At 43.2% G+C, this 23,615-nt stretch overlaps 1 protein-coding gene across 2 annotated transcripts in view; it reads left to right on the forward strand.

Annotated features, from left to right (window-relative positions):
* Window positions 1-23,615, forward strand: part of PXN (paxillin) — a 113,728-nt gene that overhangs the window by 84,570 nt on the left and 5,543 nt on the right. The window contains exons 7-10 of one of the 2 annotated variants that reach the window (XM_082258899.1): window positions 18,360-18,530; window positions 18,610-18,783; window positions 18,867-18,948; window positions 19,099-19,247. In XM_082258899.1, coding sequence (XP_082115025.1) covers window positions 18,360-18,530; window positions 18,610-18,783; window positions 18,867-18,948; window positions 19,099-19,247 — 576 coding nt within the window. Of the gene's footprint in view, window positions 1-14,961; window positions 15,652-15,930; window positions 16,195-16,792; window positions 17,300-18,359; window positions 18,531-18,609; window positions 18,784-18,866; window positions 18,949-19,098; window positions 19,248-23,615 lie in introns of those variants that run through there. The other variant, XM_082258898.1, reaches the window with a different exon arrangement.

Here is a 23,615-nt window from a genome sequence, read left to right on the forward strand (position 1 = left end):
GTAGCATGAAGATGGGGTATCTGGGGGTCCGTCATGTTACTATAGGTGCAGTCACGGTAGGCGAACTTTGAGGTGCCACAGCTCAGGCCCTGAATGAGTCCACGGTCCCAAATTTGGCAGAGATAGGAGAGGTCCACCTCTATAGGCCTCTAGTATCCATGTGCCATATTTGGGGTCCCTAGCCCCAGGGTTAGGTCAGCTTGGTGCAGTATAACAAGCTTGGAGTGGGCACAGTTGCAGGGCTACAGCTTAGGCCCTGAACATGTCGGGGGTTTCCAAATGTAGCGCGGGGGTAAGGGAAGTTTAACTTTACCATCCCAAAAATGTTGGGGTCATTTGCCCAAAATGTCTTTGTCAAATTTTTATGGGGTCACTTAGGAGCATATGGCTGCCATTCAATACCACAAAGCGGGGAGTGTTGAGAGCCATATTAATCCCCATAGTCTTTGCTATCCCATGAAGTGTTTCTTTGAATTTCCTATGTTCCGCTGTATTTGGCCGAAGTCGATCCCCACGGCAGCCCATGTAAAAAATGAAGCATTGGTCACAAATGTGTGGCTCCTAGAAGTCCTCTAGTATTAGTTTGCCAAGTATGGTGCCCTTAACCCCTGTGGTTTGGGGTACCGCAGCGCCCTAAATTTAGTGTGCCTTGACCCGCTATGTTAAACTTTGGCACGGTCCTAGACTGGACATTTCAGGGACCGCAGCTTGGACCCTGAATGAGTCTGGGGGGGGGGGGGGGCCATATTTGGCACGGAGGTAGGGAAGGTCTTCCTTTTACCAAACCTTTTGGAGTCGCTAGCGCAAAATTTCCCGGTCAACTATTTCCAGGGCCACTTGAGTTTGTGGCTCTTAGCTCAACAGTACCTGCAGAGCGGGGCTCTGCAGTTCCTGTATTCCAAGTGGCTAGCCAAATCTACCCCTATGCAGGTCCCTGTAACAATTTAAGCATCAGCTTCGGAAAATGCATGTGACCCTTGGGTATTCTATAGTATCTGAGCCAAGTTTGAGGCCCCTAGCCACCAGGGTTCAGGTACCACAAGGCCCATAATTTAAGTCAGCTTAAATGGCAATCTTCAAGTGGGCACAGTGGCGGGGCCCCAGCTCGGGCTCCAAACAGGTCCAGGGGCCCATATTTGGCACAGAGGTAGGGGAGATCTTCCTTTACCACTCTTAAAATGTTTTCTGGTTAACTTTTTCAGGGGCCTCTTGGGAGTGTGTGGACCTCGGGCAGTACCGTGGAGCAGGGTACCATATTAATCTCCATATTGGCTATCCAATGGCACCTGCGGAGCAGGGCTCACTGGTACCTATGTTCCACAGTATTTGTGCAAATTCGGCCCCCATGCCAGTGACAGGGTTCGTACGGTCCTTGAAAACCTGGAAAAGTTTTGGAATTTGGAGATGACACTTTCCAGGCCTGGAAAGGTCATGGAATCTTAGGATTCCACAAAGGTTTTGGAAAAGTCATGGAGATATACTGGGGAGGAGCGGGGAGCGGATGCTTAAAGACTTTAGTGTAATGTATTATTTTATTCAGTAATGTTTGCCAGTGCCACATACTATTTGTCTTCCGGGTCCGCGGTATGCCCGTGCGCTGTCACTGGCCAGCAGCAGCCGAGGAGATGATCATTTACCAATCACTGGCAGCGGGGAGGGCCGGCCGCGGTTTGCCTGGATGTAACTGGCTAGCAGCAGCAAACCAATCACAGGCAGCGGAAGCGTCACTGGAGGGCGGGCCGGCCGCATGAACGTGATGATGACGCGGAAGTGGGCGGTAACCGTTTCGGTTACTGCACCCCTGCGTCATCACATTCATGCGACCGGCCCGCCCTCCAGTGACGCTTCAGCTGCCTGTGATTGGTTTGCTGCTGCTAGCCAGTCACATCCAGGCAAACCGCGGCCGGCCCTCCCCGCTGCCAGTGATTGGTAAACTATCATCTCCTCGGCTGCTGCTGGCCAGTGACCGATAGTAGGGCAAACTGCGGCCCCGGAAGGACACCTACTGTACCAGTCCTATACGGGGAATGTAAAAAAAATGTCAATAAATTTATTAAGCATCCAATCCTGAGTCGCCTTTCTGTGAGAACTCTTTTCTGCCTGTTTGTGGGACTGTTGGGTTCGGCCTAAGAGTAGTAAGCACCGCATTTTGTACATTTCTGTGCCATCCATATCAGTGTCCAGCTGCACCTTCATGACTGCCTGAACTGCTTTATTTCGGCAAGCAGGAGCACCCATTACTGTTCTTTCTCCAAGAGTAAGTGCCGCATTTGTGCATCAGATCTGTGCCATCCATACCAGTCCGCCTGCACCTCATGACTGTGGCTTGGGCCTAAAAGATTACTGTGCTGCATTTTGTGCATCTGACTGTCTGTGCCATCCATACCAGTCCGCCTGCACCTCCATGACAGTGGCTTGGGCCTAAAAAGATTAAGTGCTGCATTTTGTGCCATCCATACCAGTCCTTTCACAGTGTTACAGCAATGCCAGGGAAATGCAGCTTTAAAAATGTATGGCTTCATGATAAAAGTATGATAGGTGGCTGGAGAAAGATCAGGACTCGGGACGTGCTAAATGTACAGTGTGTCGTAAAACGTTTGACATTTCGAACATGGGAGAGGCAGCGCTGTCTAGCCACGCAAAAGGTGCAAAGCACCAGTTTGCAGCTGCGTGCTCGACAGCTTCCAATCCGATCGCTGGCTTTATGAAACGTCGTTACTGTGCAAGCGTTATTTAAATAAATATTTCATATTCCACTGTACACTACAAAGCTTGTCATTTATATTAGTAAAAATATGCTGGGTGTGACATAGATTTTCTTCTTATTTAACATGTATACATAGACATTTCATGAAACATTAGGTCATGAATATTTACGTGAAGTCATGGAAAAGTTATGGAATTTCATTGGTGAAAGTGTGTATGAACCCTGCAGTGAAAATTAGGCATCAGCCACAAAAGTGTGTGGCCCCTGGGGGTCATCTACATAGCAGGCCAAGCTACTATATAAAGGAAGTGCCCAAACCACGGGGGTTCAGGGCACCATACTTGGCAAACTATTACTAGAGGACTTCTAGTAGCCACAACGTTTTTTTGGGGGCAATGCCTAATTTTCACCGGGACTGGCATGGTGATCGTCTTTGGCCAAATACTATGGAACATAGGTAATGCAAAGCCTTCACAGGTACTCTCGGATTGCTAACGCTATGGGAATTAACTACTTGCCGACCGGGGCATAGACCAATGATGGCCAAAGCGTGGTCAGCTTATTCTGGGAGGGCGTACAGGGACGTCCTCCCAGAATCGCGCTTCCCGCTAATTGTGGTAAAGGGCCAACGACAGGGGCCCTTTACCACGTGATCGCATCATCTGACGGGGTGATCATTTGTCAACACTGCATGTCCGGGTTCTGCTTTCTCCTCGCACACTGTACACACTGATCGGCCCCACCCGTGCCTCATTCACGCCCACCCGTGCCACATCAGTGTGTCCACCATGTAGCCTGTGTGGGGGGGGAGGCTATAAATCTCAGCATTCCCTTTCAGGCTTAGCTCAGCTAACTTCTGCCTGTGTATCTTTCCATTCAAATAGCACTTGGGGACGCTCACAACTGTACAAGTACTGTGGGGGATAGAGCGCCAACTGTCAGGCACAGTTGACCCGCGGGCACATGCGCAGTAGCATTGAATTGTGCTGCTGAGAACTCCAACTCTCTTGCACTGCGTTGGCGTTCGCTGTGGACGGGCATTGCCTTTTGCACATGCGCAGTAGCGGCAACTTGCTGAGATCTCCGACTGGAAGTGACGTGGGTTGGAGTTCTCGGCAAGTTGGAACTTTTGGCAGAACACTGTTCACTTTTGTCACTCCGAATTTTTTTTTTCAGAATAGCTTGCATTGTTGTCTATAATCCTCTTTCAAAGAAGAAGCTATAAAAAGGAAGGCCTTTTTATTTTTACGTATGCTTTGTGAATGGGAGCACGTAACAAACGCATAGTGGGGTTTCTCAAGTTTGACTGGAAAATTGGAAATACGCTCTACTTGGTTCAGCATAGCTATTTAATTTGACTAGAGAGAAAGAATTGTGCCCATTATGAAAATGTATGTGCTATAGATTTATTATTTATGACCTCAGTTTCTTTGAGAGAAGAAGAAGACTTTGAGAAGAGTTTAGATATTTTGGAAGTCTAAGGGCCTGTTTTAATGGACTTTGGGGTTGTCTTCATTACATAAGTTTGAGATGCTTTGAGATCATCAGAATTTGAAAGATGAATTTAACCTGCAGTTCATCGCCTTCTGATCTGCTTCAAGTGGGTTTTGTTTTCCTACAGTCTTTGTATGGGAACAAATGCCTGTCGCACAGGTTCTCAGAAGAAAGTCAGAGTTTTCAACGCTATAGCTGAGTTTATGTAATTATGTTCCTATTTATAGACTGTGCCCTCAGAGGGTCTGTACTCCAAAACCCAGCTAAAATGTCTGATGACCTAAACTAGCCTTTCTCCACCTTTTTTTTTTTTTTTTTTTTTTTTTTTTTTTTTTTTTTTTTTTTTCTCCTCTCTCCAAGAACCCTTGAAAACATTTTTAGGATCTCAGGGAACCTCCCAAATTTTTCATCAATACCTTTGCCTACATTAGTGTGACCAGTGAGGTTTAGATATTGCAATAAATGTGTAGAAATAAGAAGTGCTAATAAAATATAAAACGAAATTGCATGCTAAATATCTGAAGACTAGTCACATAAACACTTATTGGCATTAGTGCTCAGCAGCAACACTAACTTTTTATTGGTGCTCTTTGCAGAACCCGCTCTTCATTGGTGCTCATTGCAACATTCTAGTTTTGCATTGGTGTAATGTAATAGATGATGGTTCTGCAGGTTGCCTAATGGAGCATCTCTTGCCTAAGACTTCTCAACTGTCACAGGAGGCCTCGCCACCTCTTTTCATCCACGTGGCTGTGTGTTTCTGTCACCTTCTCATCTCCCAAACTTTCCTCCTCTTGTGGAAATTCTCTTTACTTCCGGTCCCATAGCTAAAACAGGTAGTGAGAGGAAATCCCTCCAAATAAGGGAGACCCTGGTTGTCACCAGGCTCACAACTAATGTCCACATGTAAAGACTTCCCCTCTATTCTTGTTCTAATTGCAATAAAAACCTGACGAATTATAGCCCTTCTCCACCTCATCCAAATAAAAATAAAAAAATGTCTTTAATTCTACATTAAAGTACAATTCTGGTCGAAACTTAACTACTCTTAATCTGTCACATCCCCCCTCCTAACACCTATTTTGACTAACTTGTGTAAGAGAGATCTCTATACTTGCCGATTTTCAGGCCGCTCCGGTCCAGTCACTTAATCCGGCTACCCTGTCAGCAAGCGGCAGCTGCAGGGAAGAGGAGGGAGTGTGGACAATGGATCCATAGTAAGTCTATTGGTGAGCTTACCACTCCCAGGCCGAGCGCTCTTTTTCCCCTTGTATCTGGGTGCTGGCTTACACAGGGGAGATCATGTGACTGGACTGGAATTGCCTGAAAATGGGTAAGTTTACAAATCTTTGCTACATAGCTTAGTTAGAATAGGTGTTAGGAGAGGGAAGGTGTGAGAGTAGTAGGTCTGATTCTGGTTTGGGAAGAATTCCACATTCCAGCCCTGTTTGCTTTGCATGTACATGGGCCGTTTTATAGTTGGGGTAATCTGGCATACTCAGAGAATCAATGCTAACTCTCCATGCACCTCCCTGGCTCAATCAGATTTTCTGTCCCAGGGGCCAGTCCTTTATCCGACTTCTTGGTTGCTGGCTTCACAACTTCACTGTTGAGAAACGAGAGCCAATTCATTTCAGTTATTCCCACGCTCTTACATGTCAACCGTTGCACTTGAAAGTGTATGGGCGCTGAGGCGAGGTTACCAATGGTATTAGTATTATGCAGCATGAGGGGGTTAATGTATTGCCACTGCTGGTCACTGATGCATTAGCGACCGACCAGTGGAAGTTAATTAACCCCCTTGTGCTGCATTAATGCAACCAGTATCAGTGCAACCAGTGTTAATTGACACTGATACTGGTTGCACTAATGCAGCAGCAGTGGCAATACATTAACCCCCTCATGCTGCATAATACAAATATCATTGGTAATTAAATTAACCACTTGCCAACCCGTCACAGTACATATACTGTGACAGGGTGGCAGCGACAGGTGTACGTTGCTGCCTGTTTTTGGTGTATGCCCCTGTTCAATCTATTTTAAAATAATTTGGGGGAAAAAAAGTAGTTTTCGGCCAAGGGCATCCTGCATTTTCGGTTTCGGCCCAGAATTTTCGTTTCGGTGCATCCCTACTGACTACCTATCTCATTTCTGGAGGCCCTAAAATGTCAGGACAGTATAAATACCCCCCAAATGACCCCTTTTTGTAAATGACAGTCCAAGGTAATAAGAAAGAAGCATAGTGAGTTTTTTGAAGTTGCAATTCTTTGCCCACAATAGTTTGGGTAATGAAGTTCCATGCCAGACGATTTTACCACTTGTCCCCATATAGGTAGGGCATCCAGGAGGGGTTAGCTGGCTGTCCTTTTCCTCAAATTTTGAAATCATATGTGTAACCCGTGGCCCTGTCGCATGCCTTTGTAAAATTTGATCACATATTTGGCCTGTTTAATAAGGAGATATTGCCTAATGCCAAGTCTTCTGGTGAAGTGGACTAGGGATTCATCTACATAAATATTTATATCGGGGGTAAACATTTGCTTGAAGCTGAAGCAAAACAAATTGATTTAGAATAATTGATCATAATCGGGATGATTTTGAGGGATGTATTGTTGTTGAAATGTAAAAATCTCATTATTTAGTAACGAGTTCTGAGCATCAAAGAGGAGTAGACTGGCATATGATAGATGGGTTGTTTTTTTTTTTTGTCAGCCTTATGTTGAGGGTTAGTCCAAGGAAAATTTTAAATTCTTCCACAGTGAATGAGGGGTTTCCAAACAAAAGGGCAGGCATAGGCAGAATCGGGAATGGCTGGCAATATGTTTGGTTGGCGTACAGATTACACTGCTCCACGATATAGTTCAGCAGATCATCTGTGAAAAATAAATAATAAAGTGGGGTTATATTTTCTGATTGTATTTGAGGGCCTGGCTGTGCTGTAAAAGGGGGAATTACAGGTTCTTCAAAGTATCTAGCAGCCATGTAGGGTAGAATAATAATACATCAGGGAGGCTAAGTATGGGCCCTGCCTTGTTGTGGATGGGACGCCCCGTTACTAGCATCTGGCCTATCCTCTAGGAATGTTGCCCTGCTTGTGCTTGCTACTGCAAAAGGACTTGCAGAACTGCTGGTGGCTGCCTGCCTATAATCTTGGAGCGCTGCGCTGCTGGTGGATGCCACAGCATTTATTGCACTGCTGGTGGATGCCACAGGATTTATTGCACTGCTGGTGGATGCCTGCGCCTCTTTTTTTAGGATTCTGTTGTCCTCAGTTTCTATTTCAGAGCCCCTGCTTTCTACTGGCTCATACTCACTATCCGAGTCTGACAGAGAGAGTTCCCCGCTACTCTCGTCTGACATACTCTGGAGTATATGGAAAGCCTCCTCACTGCAAAATTTTTTAGCCATGTGGGCAGATGACTCCTGTGGCAGATGTTGATCACTGGGGCGCATGTGTCAGATGAGCACTGTAACAGATTGTTTTACTGGGACAGATGTGTTTTCACTGTGTTGGGAACACTGTTTTTGGGACACTAGCTGGGTGATCAGTGTGTAAAAAGCAGTAAAACAGCTCAAAACTCACTGATCCCTGGCTAGCAGCCCAGATTCTCTTCTCACTGACAGGCTCTGTGTAAGGAGAAGCAGAGCCAATACCGCTACAACGGCTTTGTCAACTTTATATGACGGCTATGATTGGACACAGCCGTCATGTGATTGGGAGGGCCAATCACAGAGCCCTCCTGCCGAGCGATGTTTCGCTGTGTCCAAGGGGCACAGGCGGCACGCCGGGATCGCGCAGCTGCGCGATCTCCCTCCTGAAGGACATTAAGGAACGTACACTCAGGAGGAAGCTCCCACCCGGCCGTTTATATGCATTGCCCCATTTGGAGGAGGTTAAATGGGAAAAAAAAACCTTCAGCTCCGGTTGAGGCTTCTGAGCTGTTTTCACAGATGCCAGAACACTCCGATCAGCTGCTGGGTTTCCAGTATGCTCGTCCGCATGGCCAGCTTCTGTCAGACCGACTGGCATATGCACGGTCCGAATGTCAGCTATTTTTATTTTTTTTTAAACCAGTCAATGTCGGCCAGCATTTGGCCCGTGTACAGGGATTAAGGGAGATTTCCCAGTCTACCTTCACTAACGAGGTTGCCTCCCTCATTGCTGTCATCTATGCTAGAATTGAGTTAACAGCATTATCCTGTAAAGAGCTCTTCTTGGTGTTACACAAGGATAAGATTGTATTGAGCTTCAAGGTCTCCTTTCTCTCCAAGGTGGTTTTTTGCTTCCACCTTAATCGAGACGTGTTTTTTTTTTTTTTTTTTTTCTTTATGTCCTGCTCTGTCACATTCCAGGAAAATGTTTACATGTTTTGTTAAGGTTTATGGGGTTTCCATGTTCTGGTCTTGGATGGCAGTTTTGGGCACATATTTCAGGCTGCTCTGAGATTTTGAAACTTGTGTTAGCTCGTTTTTATGGGTCTGTTAGTGTGTGTTGTCTGCTCCTCGTTTGTATTGCTTTGGGACATCACAATCATGTAAGAGTAGGGCAGGCTATACATGGTTTGAATCTTGGCCAGTTCAACAGGAACCATCTGACATTAAAAGGGTGTATGGGCAGGCTGCATGTACTAAGTTGATCGATCAGCTTGGGTACAGCCAGAATGTCGCGTTTTACCTGCGATTATCGCTGGCGGCTGCTACAGCCGCTAGCAATAATGGTCTTCTCCCGGCGGGGACAGCTTCCCCTCTCTGCCCCTCCGCCAGTGAAGACAATGGCCCCGCAGGAAGGATTCCCACATTAACACTGTTGATGGGGGAATCGGGAATTTCTTTCCTGCAACCTATGGTTACAGGAAAGAAATTAGCAACATGTATGGCCAGCCTAAGTTCATGTATCCTGTAATGTACAATTATGTACATTGAAATTTCCTACTTTCCTATAAAATTTTCTTGGAGGCCTCTCCCCTCGGTTTTTATAATTTGCTCCTCTTTGCTTGCTTCTAAACTGAGACTTGCTGAAAGTGGGAGAGGTTATGCTAAGGATATATGTACAGCATTGTTTATCAGTGTCCAGTCATCTGGAGATTTTACATGCAAGAACAAAATCCTATTGTGTTTTTTTATTTTTTTATATTTTATTTAGTTGGTGCAGGAATAGGCAAATCCAAACCAATACAACAATAGTTTCAAATAGCAATACATCTAGCTGTGTAAGATCAAAACAAGATGAGGAAATGAAGCGTCAGATACAGAGATCCAATATGTTCCATTCGGCATAACATTTAAATATCAACATGAAACCGCACACAGTGTGATGTAGGAGATAAATCATGCTGAGAGCGGTGAGGAGTCGCCCACCCCCACAACTGAATTTTAGTTTAATTTAGTGTAAGGAGGAAGATAGAAACAGTCAGAAGGAGATAGTGGAGGGAGTGGGGGAACAGACAAAAAAAAATGGGGGGGGGGGGGGGCTTGTAGAGAAGAGAGGGGAAGAGACGGGGGGGGGGGGTGAGTGGAACAGTTTAGGCCATGAGTCAATAAGTATAGTCGCACACAGAGGGAGAGGAAGTGCAGCACCACGGGCGAGAAGCATTGCGGTGGGGGGGGGGGCACACCCAGGCCCGGCCAGCCAGGTGGTTACCCCGCTCCCCAAGCCATCAGCGCAACAACGCCACACCCTCATCTGAGAGAATGAAGATATTCCACAAATCCCAGGTCCTATGGTACAGCTCACTTTTATGCTGCGCGGTAAGGACCAGATCCTCCATTTTGTTAATACCCTCCACTCGGCGCAACCATTGCTTAATGGTAGGGGGTCGTGGATCTTTCCAGAGGGGTGGAATGCAGGCTTTAGTGGCATTCATTAAGTGTCTAAGGGTGGATTTCTTGTAGTGTCTTACCAGTATTTTAGAGACCTGTAGGAGGAAAAAGTCCAGATCATCTGGTAAAGGGCGGTCTGTAAATTTCTGGGCTATGTTTTCTAACCTCAGACCAATATTGTCTGAGTAGGGCAGTCCCAAAAGATGTGGAGCAACGTCCCGCGGTCTCCCTGGCATCTCCAACAGGTCACAGGTGTGTTGGGATAGTATTTGTGTAACTGGTGGGGGGTCAAGTACCATCTAGTCAACAGTTTGAAGTCAGTCTCCTGGAGTTTCGTACAGATGAAAGATTAAGTGCCAGGTTGATAATATTTTGCACTTGGGCCAAAGAGAAGGTGCGTTTTCAAGTCCGATTCCCACCCTTTAATGAGCCGGGGTAGGGTTGTTCCAGCGACATGAAAAGTAAACATGGAAAGAGTGCAGGGCAGAAGGCCCACCTCCGAGCGGTAGTCTTCGAAGTCAGTTAGTCGTCGAGCAAAGTTCCCAGGATTGGGAATAGTGTACATGTAGAGCCTTTCAAAATGGGAGTTTATAGGGACCAACAAAGCTGGTCAATTTCTATAGAGGGCCATTTTCCCGAGCTCAGAATCTGGGAGGCCCTGCCCCGATTGCCAAGGGCTACGAGTGGGGGGGGGGGGAGGAGAGACCCGATAGAAAGTAGGAGTCTAACTTTAGAGCAGATCCTACATTCTGCAATGACTAATTTGGTTCTGAATATTTCATACTGTATAAAATAGCATTTCAAGCAGGCATTTTAGACCAAAATCAGCGTGTTCATTTTTCTGCAATATGGTGTATTAAAAAATCAAGTGCTGGCAGCATTAAGTATGGTAAGCCTAATTTCTTTTTCTTTTGTGTGTTATCTATAGTTAGTTTGTAGAGCTGTCAAATGAACAAATGAACTTGGTGATTTCATAATGTTTTTCCTTAGCAACTATCTGGCTACCATACTACTGTATGTTGTATAATACAATAAGAAACTTTCATGCCGTGCTATAAAATGCAGGAATAGATGGACAAGAACAGAAACGTCTTTGTAAATGCAGCGAACCACTGGAAGTTTCACTTTTTTAAAATGAAAACCAGAAAAATTACCAGTCTCGAGAGCTGCTTTTTCATACCATGCAATACAAACCAGTGCTTGACTGATCTAAATACTAGTTGTTTGGTAGAGTGCAGTGTTTGTTTCTTATGTCTACCAAATGTCCAGGTGCAAACAAGTGCATTCGTGCAAACCATATTATACCTAGCAAAATGCATGTTTTACTTAGAACCCGATATATAAAACCGCATTTTAAAAAGTTCCATCCAAGCATGACAACTAGGGTTTCCTTTCCTTGCCTTTCTTAAGGGACTATGTATCCCCCATAATTTATATTATTCATACATCAAATTTTTTTTTTTTGCCCGGCGGACATCGTGCCTGCTGGACCCACTGATTGGCTCCCCCTCTAGCCAATCGGTGCATACACAGGTGCCCACACTAACTGCTACACGAAGCGACATACATGTGTCGTTTCACGTAACAAAGCCGAGCTGCCACCGAAACTACAGTGGCTGGGCTGGTCAGCAAGTGGTTAAAACATACTTCTGTCAGTTCCTAAAAGCCTATTCACACCTTTGGGTTTTTTTTGCAGCAGGTAAAAACTGATCTCCAGGTTTACATTCTTTTAACTAGTTTATTTTGGCCAGGCTGACCCAAACAATTTCCTAAACTAACAGGTGAGGCAGCTGGGGCAGCCTCAGGTACGTACAGTATATACAGCCTAGTGTTCGGTCTGTGGGATGTAAACATTCTGTTCCACAATTGGAACAAAATTGAGTTGGGCGGAGCCCGAATACAGAGAAGCTAGAGGAAACGGCTTCCTTTGGCTGGGTTGGGGATCGTGACTTCAACATTTCCCCCCCCCCCTTTCTACCTCGGCTAGTGAAAGGAAGCTTTGTGTTGATTCAGAGAATACTTCCTCTGATTGGCTGAGTTGGCGAGGTGGATGGATGAAATTACGATCTCCACCTCAGCCAATCAGCGGAAGCTTTGTGTTCAGAGTATTAAAGATGCCTGTGAATGGCTCAGCACTGCTCAGCCCAACTCAGTTTTTTGCCAAGTGTTGAATGGGTGTTTGCGTCCCACAGCCTATACACAGTACTCTATGTAGCGGAGGATACATAGTTTTTACAGCATGCCCAGTGGGCACACCTGTTGGTGTAGTAAATGATTTGTTTGGGCAAAACAGCAAACTTTTGTCACTTCCGGTTTCAATTTCTGTTGACATGCCATCACTGGCTTGTGAAGCAGCAGATCAAACCAAACTTGGTTTGCTCTGCTGCTTTGGAGGCCAGAGTGGAGATCTGGGGTCCTAAAGACTCCAGATTTCTCCATAAAGGGGATCAGTCACGGCACATGCTATCACAAGGGATGTTCTTTATCTCTCGTGATAGCAATAAAGTTGATGAAAAAGAAAAAAAAATAAGTACAGTATAAAAATGTAAATTAAAAAAATTGTCAGTCCCGCACGCATATAGAAACGATGATTGCACCACACGTGTGGTATCACCACAAACATCAGAGTAATGGCAATAATTCTAGTGACAGATTCCCTCTAACTCCAAGCTGGTAACCTGTGAAGACTTTTAAAGCATTGTCTAAGGATAATTTAATGTACCGTAGTTTGTTGACCTTCCACGGGTGTGCACAATTTTAAAATGAGACCTGTTTGGTATCTATTTACTTGGCGTAAAGATAGATGGGGGTCATGTGACAGGCGCAATAAATGAAAGAAATAGGGTACAAAGGAACATTTTTGAAAGTTAGACGGATACAGATCGATTTCTGTTGCTCATTACATGTGAGTAATGAGTTTTAGGCTCCTTTTCCACTGGTGCGACTTTTCGTGCAACTTGGACACATTGAGTCGCATGACAAGTCACAGCCCATTCATTTCAATGATACCCGTTCCCATCTTTGCCATTTTGAAAATCAGCGACTTTGAAAAGGTGCCTGCACTACCTTGATGGGACTTTGATCCAGAGAGTGTAAAGTTGGATCAAAGCTGGACTCAGTTGCACTCTAAATCACACAAGAGTCGCACTAGTGGAAACCTAGCCACTAGGCTAAAGTGTGACTTTGGAGTGCAGCTTTAATCCAACTTTACACTTTGGATCAAAGTCGCATCAAAGTAGCGCAGGTACCTTTTTCATGTTCGCTGATTTTCGAAGTCGCATAGATGGGAACAGGAGCCATTGAAATCAATGGGCTGTGACTTTTCATGCAACTTTGTGTGTCCAAAGTTACATGACAAGTCACACTAGTGGAAACAGAGCTTTAGTCTACGTTTCCACTGTTGCAATTTAGAGTGCGACTTTGATGCAACTTTACACTCTGGATCAAAGTTGCATCAAAAGTTGCATCAAATTAGTGCAGGTACCTTTTTCAAGATTGCTGATTTCCAAAGTCCCATAGATGGGAGCAGGTGCCGTTGAAATCTATGGGCTGTGACTTGTCATGCAACTTTGTGTGTCCAAAGTCGCATGATGTGTCGCACTAGTGGAAATGGAGCTTTAGTCTACATTTCCACTATTGCGATTTAGAATGCAACTTTATACTCTGGATCAAAAGCCACATCAAAAGTTGCATCAAAGTAGTACAGGGACCTTTTTCAAGGTCGCGTTGATGGGAACGAGTGTCATTGATTAGCCGCTCCAGTGGAAACGTAGACTTCCTGTGGTTGCCTCTACTATCATTCTAGACTGTGAGCTGAGACCCCAAAACACTTCCAGCTACACTGTCATATATTGGTTTTGCTCACATTATTGATTGCAGGGGAGAATTTATTAAGGTATTAAGCTGTACTTCTGCTTTCAGGTCTCTGCTTAAAAAAATATATAATGCTTGGGAATTCGAAGTGATTTTCTTGCAAAAAATTCTGATTTTTACATGTGTGACCGAAATGTCAGCATTGGCCTGGAAGAGTAGTTAAGCAATACAGTGCAAAACTATGTGTGTACTGGATGTTATCTCATTATGGTGACACACACTTTAATGCATTTGAATAGGTGGAAATAGGCACTCCAACTACATTTTTAAGGAAATTAGTTGAGTTAATGCTATAAATATGTAAAAAATCATACAGTATATTTTAAACTTCGAGCATAAAACCAAATGAAGGATACTGCTTAAATAGGTTAGGCTACATCTTCACATTTAAAGCTGTGAGCTCCAGTAGGGATCACCCCCCCCCCCCCCCCCAATTGCAGGAGCAATTAAAGAAAAAAAATCTAAAAGCCCCACTTAAATAAATCAATAGCCATGTGACATGCTGGGTCTTTGAGCCTTGTATCATTGTATACTTTCTTTTGGCTGTCCAGTTTTACTCCTTTAAATGCAAAGTCTTCATTTTTAAAATTCAGTTTCTTTCTTTGAAAGTGTTTTGAAAATGTTCCATCTTCCCTCCAGTCACACCTAACTTTCTCTTTCCTACATAACCTGCAGAAAGTGTTTTACGAGAGGCATCTGTCCTACACATCTGTAGCTCAATACAGGCATTGCCTACACCAGGGGTGTCCAAACTATGGCCCTCCAGCTGTTCAGGAACTACAATTCCCATCATGCGTTGTTATGTTTGTAAATGTCAGAGATTTACAATGCCTCATGGGACGTGTAGTTCCACAACAGCTTGAAGGTTGTAGTTTGGACACCCCTGGTACATCCTATGAATTGTGAAATGTAATGCTTCTTGCATGAATAAAATCTCTGCACACCGGAGTTATTTGTTCTAAGTGGGCATTGATCTAATTTTTATTACATGCTTTCAATGCCACTTTTTTTTCCCCTATAACTACTTTTTGTTTCACTTTTTTTTTTCCTTTCTACCTCTAATGCAGACATGTCATGCTGTTTCTGAGCCCATTTCTGATCTTTGTAGTAGTCTTCCACCAACTCCATTGCACACAAGGCCAGAGAGTGCGTGTAAGTCTGTCACACCTAGCAGTCCTGGTGTTCTCCTGCACATTGAGGAGGAGGACGGCTCAATTTCATCGCCCTCTTTCAGGAAAGAAACTATCCTACAAAGTTATGGTTTAGAGATGGATAATGCCAGCAAGGACCTGCCAACGTATAGCCCTTTCAGTGCATACAATCTGAGAACAGACATTTATCTTCCAAGCTTTTTCAAAAAGCCTCAAGTCAAGGAGGTTGATTTTGTTCATCAAGAATATACAAAATCAATGAATGCTGCTCAGCCTGATGGAGTTACTGATCCACTTCATGGAACAGACAGGTCTGCGATAAGATCACGTGATTTATCACAACTTTCACACCCACAAAATTCAACCCCAGAAAAAACTGAAGACCCAGTAATGGGTGCAGGTACTGAACTAGTGAATGACCACACTTTTTTGCCGTCTTTTGGTGATCGGGCTGGTAGCATTGTCCCCAATGGAGTTCTTCAACAGCATACTACATTTGGGGTCCAGTCTGAAGCAGCACATCTGGAGCCTTGTTGGGCTCAGGAATCTTCCCAAGTAACATTTCCAGAGACTTCAGTACAGGAACGAATCTCAGCCTCGCGTCAGGCAAGCATGGAGTTTTCTGTGCATGGCGTAATGTGCATGTCTGAAGTGTCTTTTCTGTAGGTGCATGCAAATTCAGCTTCATTAGTATTTGAAGAAGCTGATGACCGCTAACACATCCTGGAATGTTTGTAGTATCTACTACAGTTCTTAGAACAATGATGTCTAATAAGGACATTTAGTACCTCACATTGAGTGCAGTGTGCTCTTAGAGATTAAACTTGGGCATTTTGTTAGGCACATTGTGTGCTGCTGTCCAGTAACACTGTATTTAATATTCAGATAAAGTCTGTGATCAAAAGGACAAAAGAATCGCCTAATGTGCATCCAATGTCTCGGGACCTTTCTCCTCGGAGAAAATTTGGACCGGCTATATATAACAAGAGTCCTTCACAAGACCGACTTATTGAGGAACTACACGGGCGATTTGGCATAGACAAGCAGGAGACTTGCAAGAGCCCAGAAGATAATTGGCTGACCGAGGGAGTAATTATTACATCTCAGCCTGCTAAAAATGTGCGAACATCAGAACAAAGGGTGGAGAAGGTACAACTAGTGCATGTGTCTGACTAAAGAATGCTTTGCATGGACACACTGAAGATTTGGGACCAGATAAGTCACTAAATTGTAACATTTTTAAATGTTTGCCTTCCAGCATTTTTTCAGCAGTCCATTGTCACCTTTTTTTTTTTTTTTTTTTCCCCAGAGCTTTTTTGCCCTTTAACATAAATGGACAACAGTTTTTTCACATATATAATGTGCAAGGAACTTTTTTTCAGCATGAATAGCACATACAAGTGCAACAGTTCCTCCTTTTTTAACCTTTGTGGTTATTGTTTTGAAATTTCTTATGACAGTCACAGTACTAAAGAGCAACTTCCCTAGATCTATGGAATAAGCCCATATAGAGGACAAGGTTTTATCCAGATGAGGCTATGGCAGTATATGAATCTCCACTGGGCATGCTGACTCAGATGGCTGTTACCTAGAATATGTTTTGGAATTGATTGTTGGTTTGTGATGAAACAGTTGCTTTTGGCAATGCTTGCAGCATCAACCACATCTTTATTTAAATGAAACACATTATGTTCCCTATTTATTCCTTTCTTTATTGACTTCATTTATCTCACTGTTTTCTATTTAGATAATCATACCCCCGGATTCTCCACAACTCGTGAGAAAGACATTATCTGTCACTACTTCTCCGCCTGGCACACTGCAGATGACCAGACTTGTGTCTAAATCTACATCACCAGCTCAACCTCCTCCACCTCCTTCTACTCCAGTTCCTCCTACCACTGCTACTGTTACTTCATTACCCTCCCCTCTTCTTCCTCCTCCTGCACCTCCTTTACCCCCCACTCTCCCTCCTTTGCCTCCTTCTGCATTGAGTACACTACCTCCTCAACCACCACCTTCTTGGAAAAGATATAGCGATGATTATCAGGATTTGTCTAGAGTAGTACCTCTGCAGGAAATACCTCAAATTCCCTATCGAGAAGAACCTCCTGCCCCATGGGTCTTCACCTCTGCTCCCTCAAGGACCCTGCCTGCTCCCAAGTCCCACATTTCTGTTGCTTGCCAGACGGATGATCATCCACTCTTTCCACCTATTCAGGCAGGAATATGTTAAATGCTGTCTGTGATTGTATAGGCTTAATAAAAAGAAGCAAAACACAATTGAATGTTAACATTCAGAGCCGGTTCACATAGGAGTGACCCGACTTGCCGGGGCGACCTATGAAGTCACGGTGCACAGCGCGCACCGCGACCTCGGAGCGGCATGCACAGACTTCATATCATTGAAGTCAATGCAGGTCGCTCCAGGTCGCCCCAAAGTAGTACAGGACCCTTTTTCTAAGTCAGAGCGACTTTTTTCGCTCCTATTAGAACGGGTCCTGTGCTAATCTATGGCAGGCGACCAGGTCGCCTGACAAGTCACCCCAGTGTGAACCGGCTCTAAGTGATCATGGTTTAACCAAAACATATGTTGATTGTGGCCATCTGGTGGCTGCAAGAATTTACTGAAATTAGTAATCTATTGAGGGATCTATATCTTGTGTTTGGGGAAATTGGGTCCGTGTTGGTTTTTCAGTGTTGTCTCTTCAGCATAGGTCAGTTGGCTTTTTCAATAAGACCAATTTGAACCTTCTTTCAGATGATCTCACCTTTTGCTTCCACTGATGTGGCAGGCTTTCCTTCACGTCCTCCTCTGAACCCTTCTCCAGATAAGGCAGGTTGTTTTACTGTGCAAGGTCTTTGACCTTTTTAGAGTTATGGAAAAGTACAGTTTCATAAACCCTTTTGGTAAATACATTTGTTGAAAACTAGGTGGCATATCTGCTTTAAAATTAACATAAATGGTGCATGTGTTTAGTCGGTGTGTCAATTTGCATGCTGGATAGCATCCTGTGCAGTGGCTTAGTCATCATCCTTTTTTTTTTCTTTTTGTATTGGTGTTTAGTCATTGGTTTCTTTCCTTCCACCTTCCTCTTCGTGGGCTTCACAGGAAGATGAGGATTTCATAAATGGTTATGACTATCGTAATCCTTCCTCTAGGTCCCTTACTGCTAATGAAACATCTTTGGTATATACTTTCTGTGTGATAGACTTAAAATGTCAATCTGTCCATCCAATTTGAAATTGGAAGTGCATTGGGGAGCTGGATTCTATAACTCAAAGCTTGCCCTTTATTTTTTTTCTTCTTACAGTTCATGGCTCAAGGAAAGTCTGTGAATAGCTCTCCTCCTTCCAGTGTTCCAAAGCCAGGCAGTCAGCTGGACAACATGCTGGGCAGCCTGCAGTCTGACCTTAACAAGCTGGGAGTAGCCACAGTGGCTAAGGGTGTTTGTGGAGCTTGCAAGAAGCCAATTGCTGGTCAGGTGAGTATATTTTGTTGGTGTTGAAAGGAAAGGTCCTTAGTAAACCTTCAGCCGACACTGACAATATTTTTGTGTGCAGGTTGTCACAGCTATGGGAAGAACCTGGCATCCTGAACACTTTGTATGCACACACTGCCAGGAAGAAATTGGATCACGCAACTTCTTTGAGCGAGATGGTCAGCCTTACTGTGAAAAAGACTATCATAATCTATTCTCTCCACGCTGTTTCTACTGTAATGGGCCCATACTGGATGTAAGTGCTTTGTTTGTAAAAGGACATAGTGTTTTTTTCTGTCTTAGGCTTATTACATTGTATTTTATCCCCTTCCTCAATAGAAAGTTGTGACTGCATTAGACAGAACATGGCATCCTGAGCATTTCTTCTGTGCACAGTGCGGAGCATTTTTTGGCCCAGAAGGTAATATACTTCATTAACCCAGGTGTGGTTTTTCAAAAAGCAATGTGAAAATTGTTGTAATACATTTCTTTGGGTGTATTTCTAAAGTGTTAATGTATAAAAAAGGGATAATGCATGTGTTTTTTGTTCTAACATATCTCCATTTCACAGGCTTCCATGAGAGGGATGGGAAGGCTTATTGTCGTAAGGATTACTTTGACATGTTTGCCCCCAAATGTGGTGGATGCACTCATGCCATCTTGGAAAATTATATATCTGCTCTGAACACTTTGTGGCACCCGGAGTGCTTTGTTTGCAGGGTAAGAACCTCTTTGCTGCTCATCTGCTAGCTTTTCATGTGAAATAGCAACAGTATTTGTGACTGTAATATGTAATATTCTCCATGTGACTAAACTGCCAATTGGCTGTGGTTTAGGCCTGAACCACATGGGAGACTAAGGCTCCATTCACATATGTACACTGCAGCAACATTTTTGTCTTGCTGATGCCCTGTAGTGCTATTTATTCCTAATGGCTTTTCAGTGTACGTGCAGTGCAGCACAGCACTCCACACCACAGGACATAGTAGCGCATTACCATGCATTGTGGTGTACTGCATTTAAAATGTGTGTGCATGCACTTCTTTGGTATGATTTTGGTGCAATGAGCTGCCTTAATGCAATGTGTGAAAACACATGTGTGTTACCAAAGCACATAGGTGCAAACCTAGCATAAGATGTTTGTTACTCCAAAACTTCATATCCCTGATATATGCCTGCAGTCCATCTGCTTTCCTATTAAAAACTGACCACACTAAGCAGGAGAGCACGCTATGCTGCTCTCCAATGATCAGACTTTTCCTGACACAGCCATTCACTGGGAAGCTCTGTGTACTGCTGCTTCTCCTCCCCCAGCTCTTAGGCAGTTGAGAACAGAGGGGATATGATCACTTATAAAAAAAAAAAAAGGAAAAAATTGTATTTATAATTAATTTTTATATTTATACAAAATTGTTTCGCCTTTCATTTCTATTTTAAACTGAATGGGTTTTTTTTTTTTTTTTGGGTGATCGGTTACAATCTCTTGTGGTGACACCTACATCATTTTGAAGTACATTGATTTTAGTGAAGTGCAGACTAATCATTTTAAAAAGGAGCTCAGCTACTCATACACATGAGATGACATTGAGGGTGGGTTGGTAGCTACATCTGCCACATCCAGTCAGCTGGACTGGTTAGAAATTTTTTTGTGATAGCTTTATTAAACTAAACGCTGGTCAGCATAGCTTCCGTTTTTACTTGTAACTAGTTTACGTGCTTAAAGATTTTGAGGTTGTGCTTGCTCATCTGACAACCTTCTAATTGGTATGGGCAGCACCCTTTTATATTAATATGGGCCTTAAGATATACCTAGGACCAAGAACAAAAAGTTAACAAATTGCAGGTCTACAGTCCAGATGTGGTAGCTGCATTGGATTTCATTTATTTTTCCAGTTCAAGAACTTTTTTAGCAAGTGCAAAATATAATTTTTAAAAATAAGTTTCACTGCTGAGTCAATCACTGTCAATCAGCAAATTTACACTGTTATTACATTGTAGCAAAGTGTAATTTCTTCAGTGTTATAAGAAAAGACCAAATGTGAGGGGTGTACTCACTTTTGTGAGATACTGTTTGTGTGGAATATATATATATATATATATATATATATATATATATAATATACGTGTGTGTGTGTGTGTGTGTATATATATATATATATATATATATATATATATATATATATATATATGTATAATATATGTATGTACAGTGCCTTGCGAAAGTATTCGGCCCCCTTGAACTTTTCGACCTTTTGCCACATTTTTAGGCTTCAAACATAAAGATATAAAACTTTAATTTTTTTTAACAACAAGTGGGACACAATCATGAAGTGGAACGAAATTTATTGGATATTTCAAACTTTTTTAACAAATAAAAAACTGAAAAATTGGGCGTGCAAAATTATTCAGGCCCCTTATGTTAATACTTTGTAGCGCCACCTTTTGCTGCGATTACAGCTGTAAGTCGCTTGGGGTATGTCTCTAAAAGTTTTGCACATCGAGAGACTGAAATTTTTGCCCATTCCTCCTTGCAAAACAGCTCGAGCTCAGTGAGGTTGGATGGAGAGCATTTGTGAACAGCAGTTTTCAGTTCTTTCCACAGATTCTCGATTGGATTCAGGTCTGGACTTTGACTTGGCCATTCTAACACCAGGATATGTTTATTTGTGAACCATTCCATTGTAGATTTTGCTTTATATTTTGGATCATTGTCTTGTTGGAAGACAAATCTCCGTCCCAGTCTCAGGTCTTTTGCAGACTCCATCAGGTTTTCTTCCAGAATGGTCCTGTATTTGGCTCCATCCATCTTCCCATCAATTTTAACCATCTTCCCTGTCCTTGCTGAAGAAAAGCAGGCCCAAACCATGATGCTGCCACCACCATGTTTGACAGTGGGGATGGGTGTGTTCAGGGTGATGAGCTGTGTTGCTTTTACGCCAAACATAACGTTTTGCATTGTTGCCAAAAAGTTTGATTTTGGTTTCCTCTGACCAGAGCACCTTCTTCCACATGTTTGGTGTGCCTCCCAGGTGGCTTGTGGCAAACTTTAAACAACACTTTTTATGGAAATCTTTAAGAAATGGCTTTCTTCTTGCCACTCTTCCATAAAGGCCAGATTTGTGCAGTATACTGATTGTTGTCCTATGGACAGAGTCTCCCACCTCAGCTGTAGATCTCTGCAGTTCATCCAGAGTGATCATGGGCCTCTTGGCTGCATCTCTGATCAGTCTTTTCCTTGTATGAGCTGAAAGTTTAGAGGGACGGCCAGGTCTTCGTAGATTTGCAGTGGTCTGATACTCCATCCATTTCACTATTATCGCTTGCACAGTGCTCCTTGGGATGTTAAAAGCTTGGGAAATCTTTTTGTATCCAAATCCGGCTTTAAACTTCTCCACAACAGTATCTCGGACCTGCCTGGTGTGTTCCTTGTTCTTCATGATGCTCTCTGCGCTTTAAACGGACCTCCTGAGACTATCCCAGTGCAGGTGCATTTTTACGGAGACTTGATTACACACAGGTGGATTCTATTTATCATCATTAGTCATTTAGGTCAACATTGGATCATTCAGAGATCCTCACTGAACTTCTGGAGAGAGTTTGCTGCACTGAAAGTAAAGGAGCTGAATAATTTTGCACACCCAATTTTTCCGTTTTTTATTTGTTAAAGTTTGAAATATCCAATAAATTTCGTTCCACTTCATGATTGTGTCCCACTTGTTGATTCTTCAAAAAAATTATAGTTTTATATCTTTGTTTGAAGCCTGAAATGTGGCAAAAGGTCAAAGTTCAAGGGGGCTAAATACTTTCGCAAGGCACTGTGTGTGTGTGTGTGTGTGTGTGTATATGTGTATATGTATATATGTATTCTGTTTTCTGTACCATTGATTTTCATGCTGACCCAGAATAAATGTATAAATGCTTCCAGCCCAATGTCAGTGTTACCTATGTTAACAACGTTTAGCATTTTCTAATGCAGTGATACTGGATATGCGTTTCTGCTTTTGAACAGGGGAAACTGTTTTTATTAGGTGCCTTTACAGCACACAGGAATCAATTCATAGACCATGGGTTGTATATACTGCTACCTGCAGGAGACTGGTTTGCCCCCTAGTGTCCTCTAAGTATATCCGCCTGTTCTGCAAGGCTCCGGTTTTTTTGCTACTGTGATAAACACCTTTTCCTTTTTGAAGACTTATTTCCTACCTTAACATGAGGTGCGAGTGTGGTTGGCTGCAGGATGCCATCATTTGACAATTTGATAGCCTTCTATCCTATAGATTTTAACAAAATGGTCTGTCCCTACTGTGGAAATTGGCTATTCTTGCACTGAATGCTGAATCTACTATCTCTAGTGAGTGCACATTTCTTTTAAAGATTCAGTGGATAGACATTTGGAGACTTATCTAAAAACTCCTTTGCACTAGAACGCCCTGCTCTACAGTCAGCGGTTTTCACCTTAGCACTTGTCCAAACTATGGCTGGAGAAATTCATGAATTTTTTTTTCTGAGGTGGATAAACCAAATCTTTACTCAAAGTTACAACTTTCTATCAGATCCCCAGAATGTCATTACTCTCTGTGCATATGCGCAGAATCCTATGGCTTAGAGCTTGGGCGACTGATCTAGTGCAGGAAACATGACCTTTTTGTTTTTCTCAATGAATAAATTGAGGTAGCTATTTATTGGAGAGGTTTTCACAATTTTCGCTTAAATATGTATCCTATGCTATATGGATTACATCCATTTGCTTCTTCTCCAACCCCCCCCCCCCCTTGTTTTTACAGGAGGTGCACAATTCTCCCCAAATGCTGTCCTCCTCCCCTTCGCTCTACTTTTTTACTAATGGGGGGAAAAAAAGATTTCCTTTAACCCTATTCGCATTTTATTGTTACAATAAGTGTTGGTCTTTTCTACTCTGGAAAAGATTTAAGGGCTTTACCATCTCCAACATAGGAACTCCTGTCCTTGAAGACTTTACACACTGCATTGCACAAGATGCATTGGTATAATATTTGAGCTAAAAGCCAGGCTTCCACAAGGTCCCCTCTGACACAGCCATTTGTCCAATGTGTACCAGTGTTAATTTCG

Source organism: Pelophylax lessonae, assembly GCF_965119305.1.
Source record: "Pelophylax lessonae genome assembly, chromosome: 1".
In the NCBI taxonomy this organism is placed as follows: Eukaryota; Metazoa; Chordata; class Amphibia; order Anura; family Ranidae; genus Pelophylax; species Pelophylax lessonae.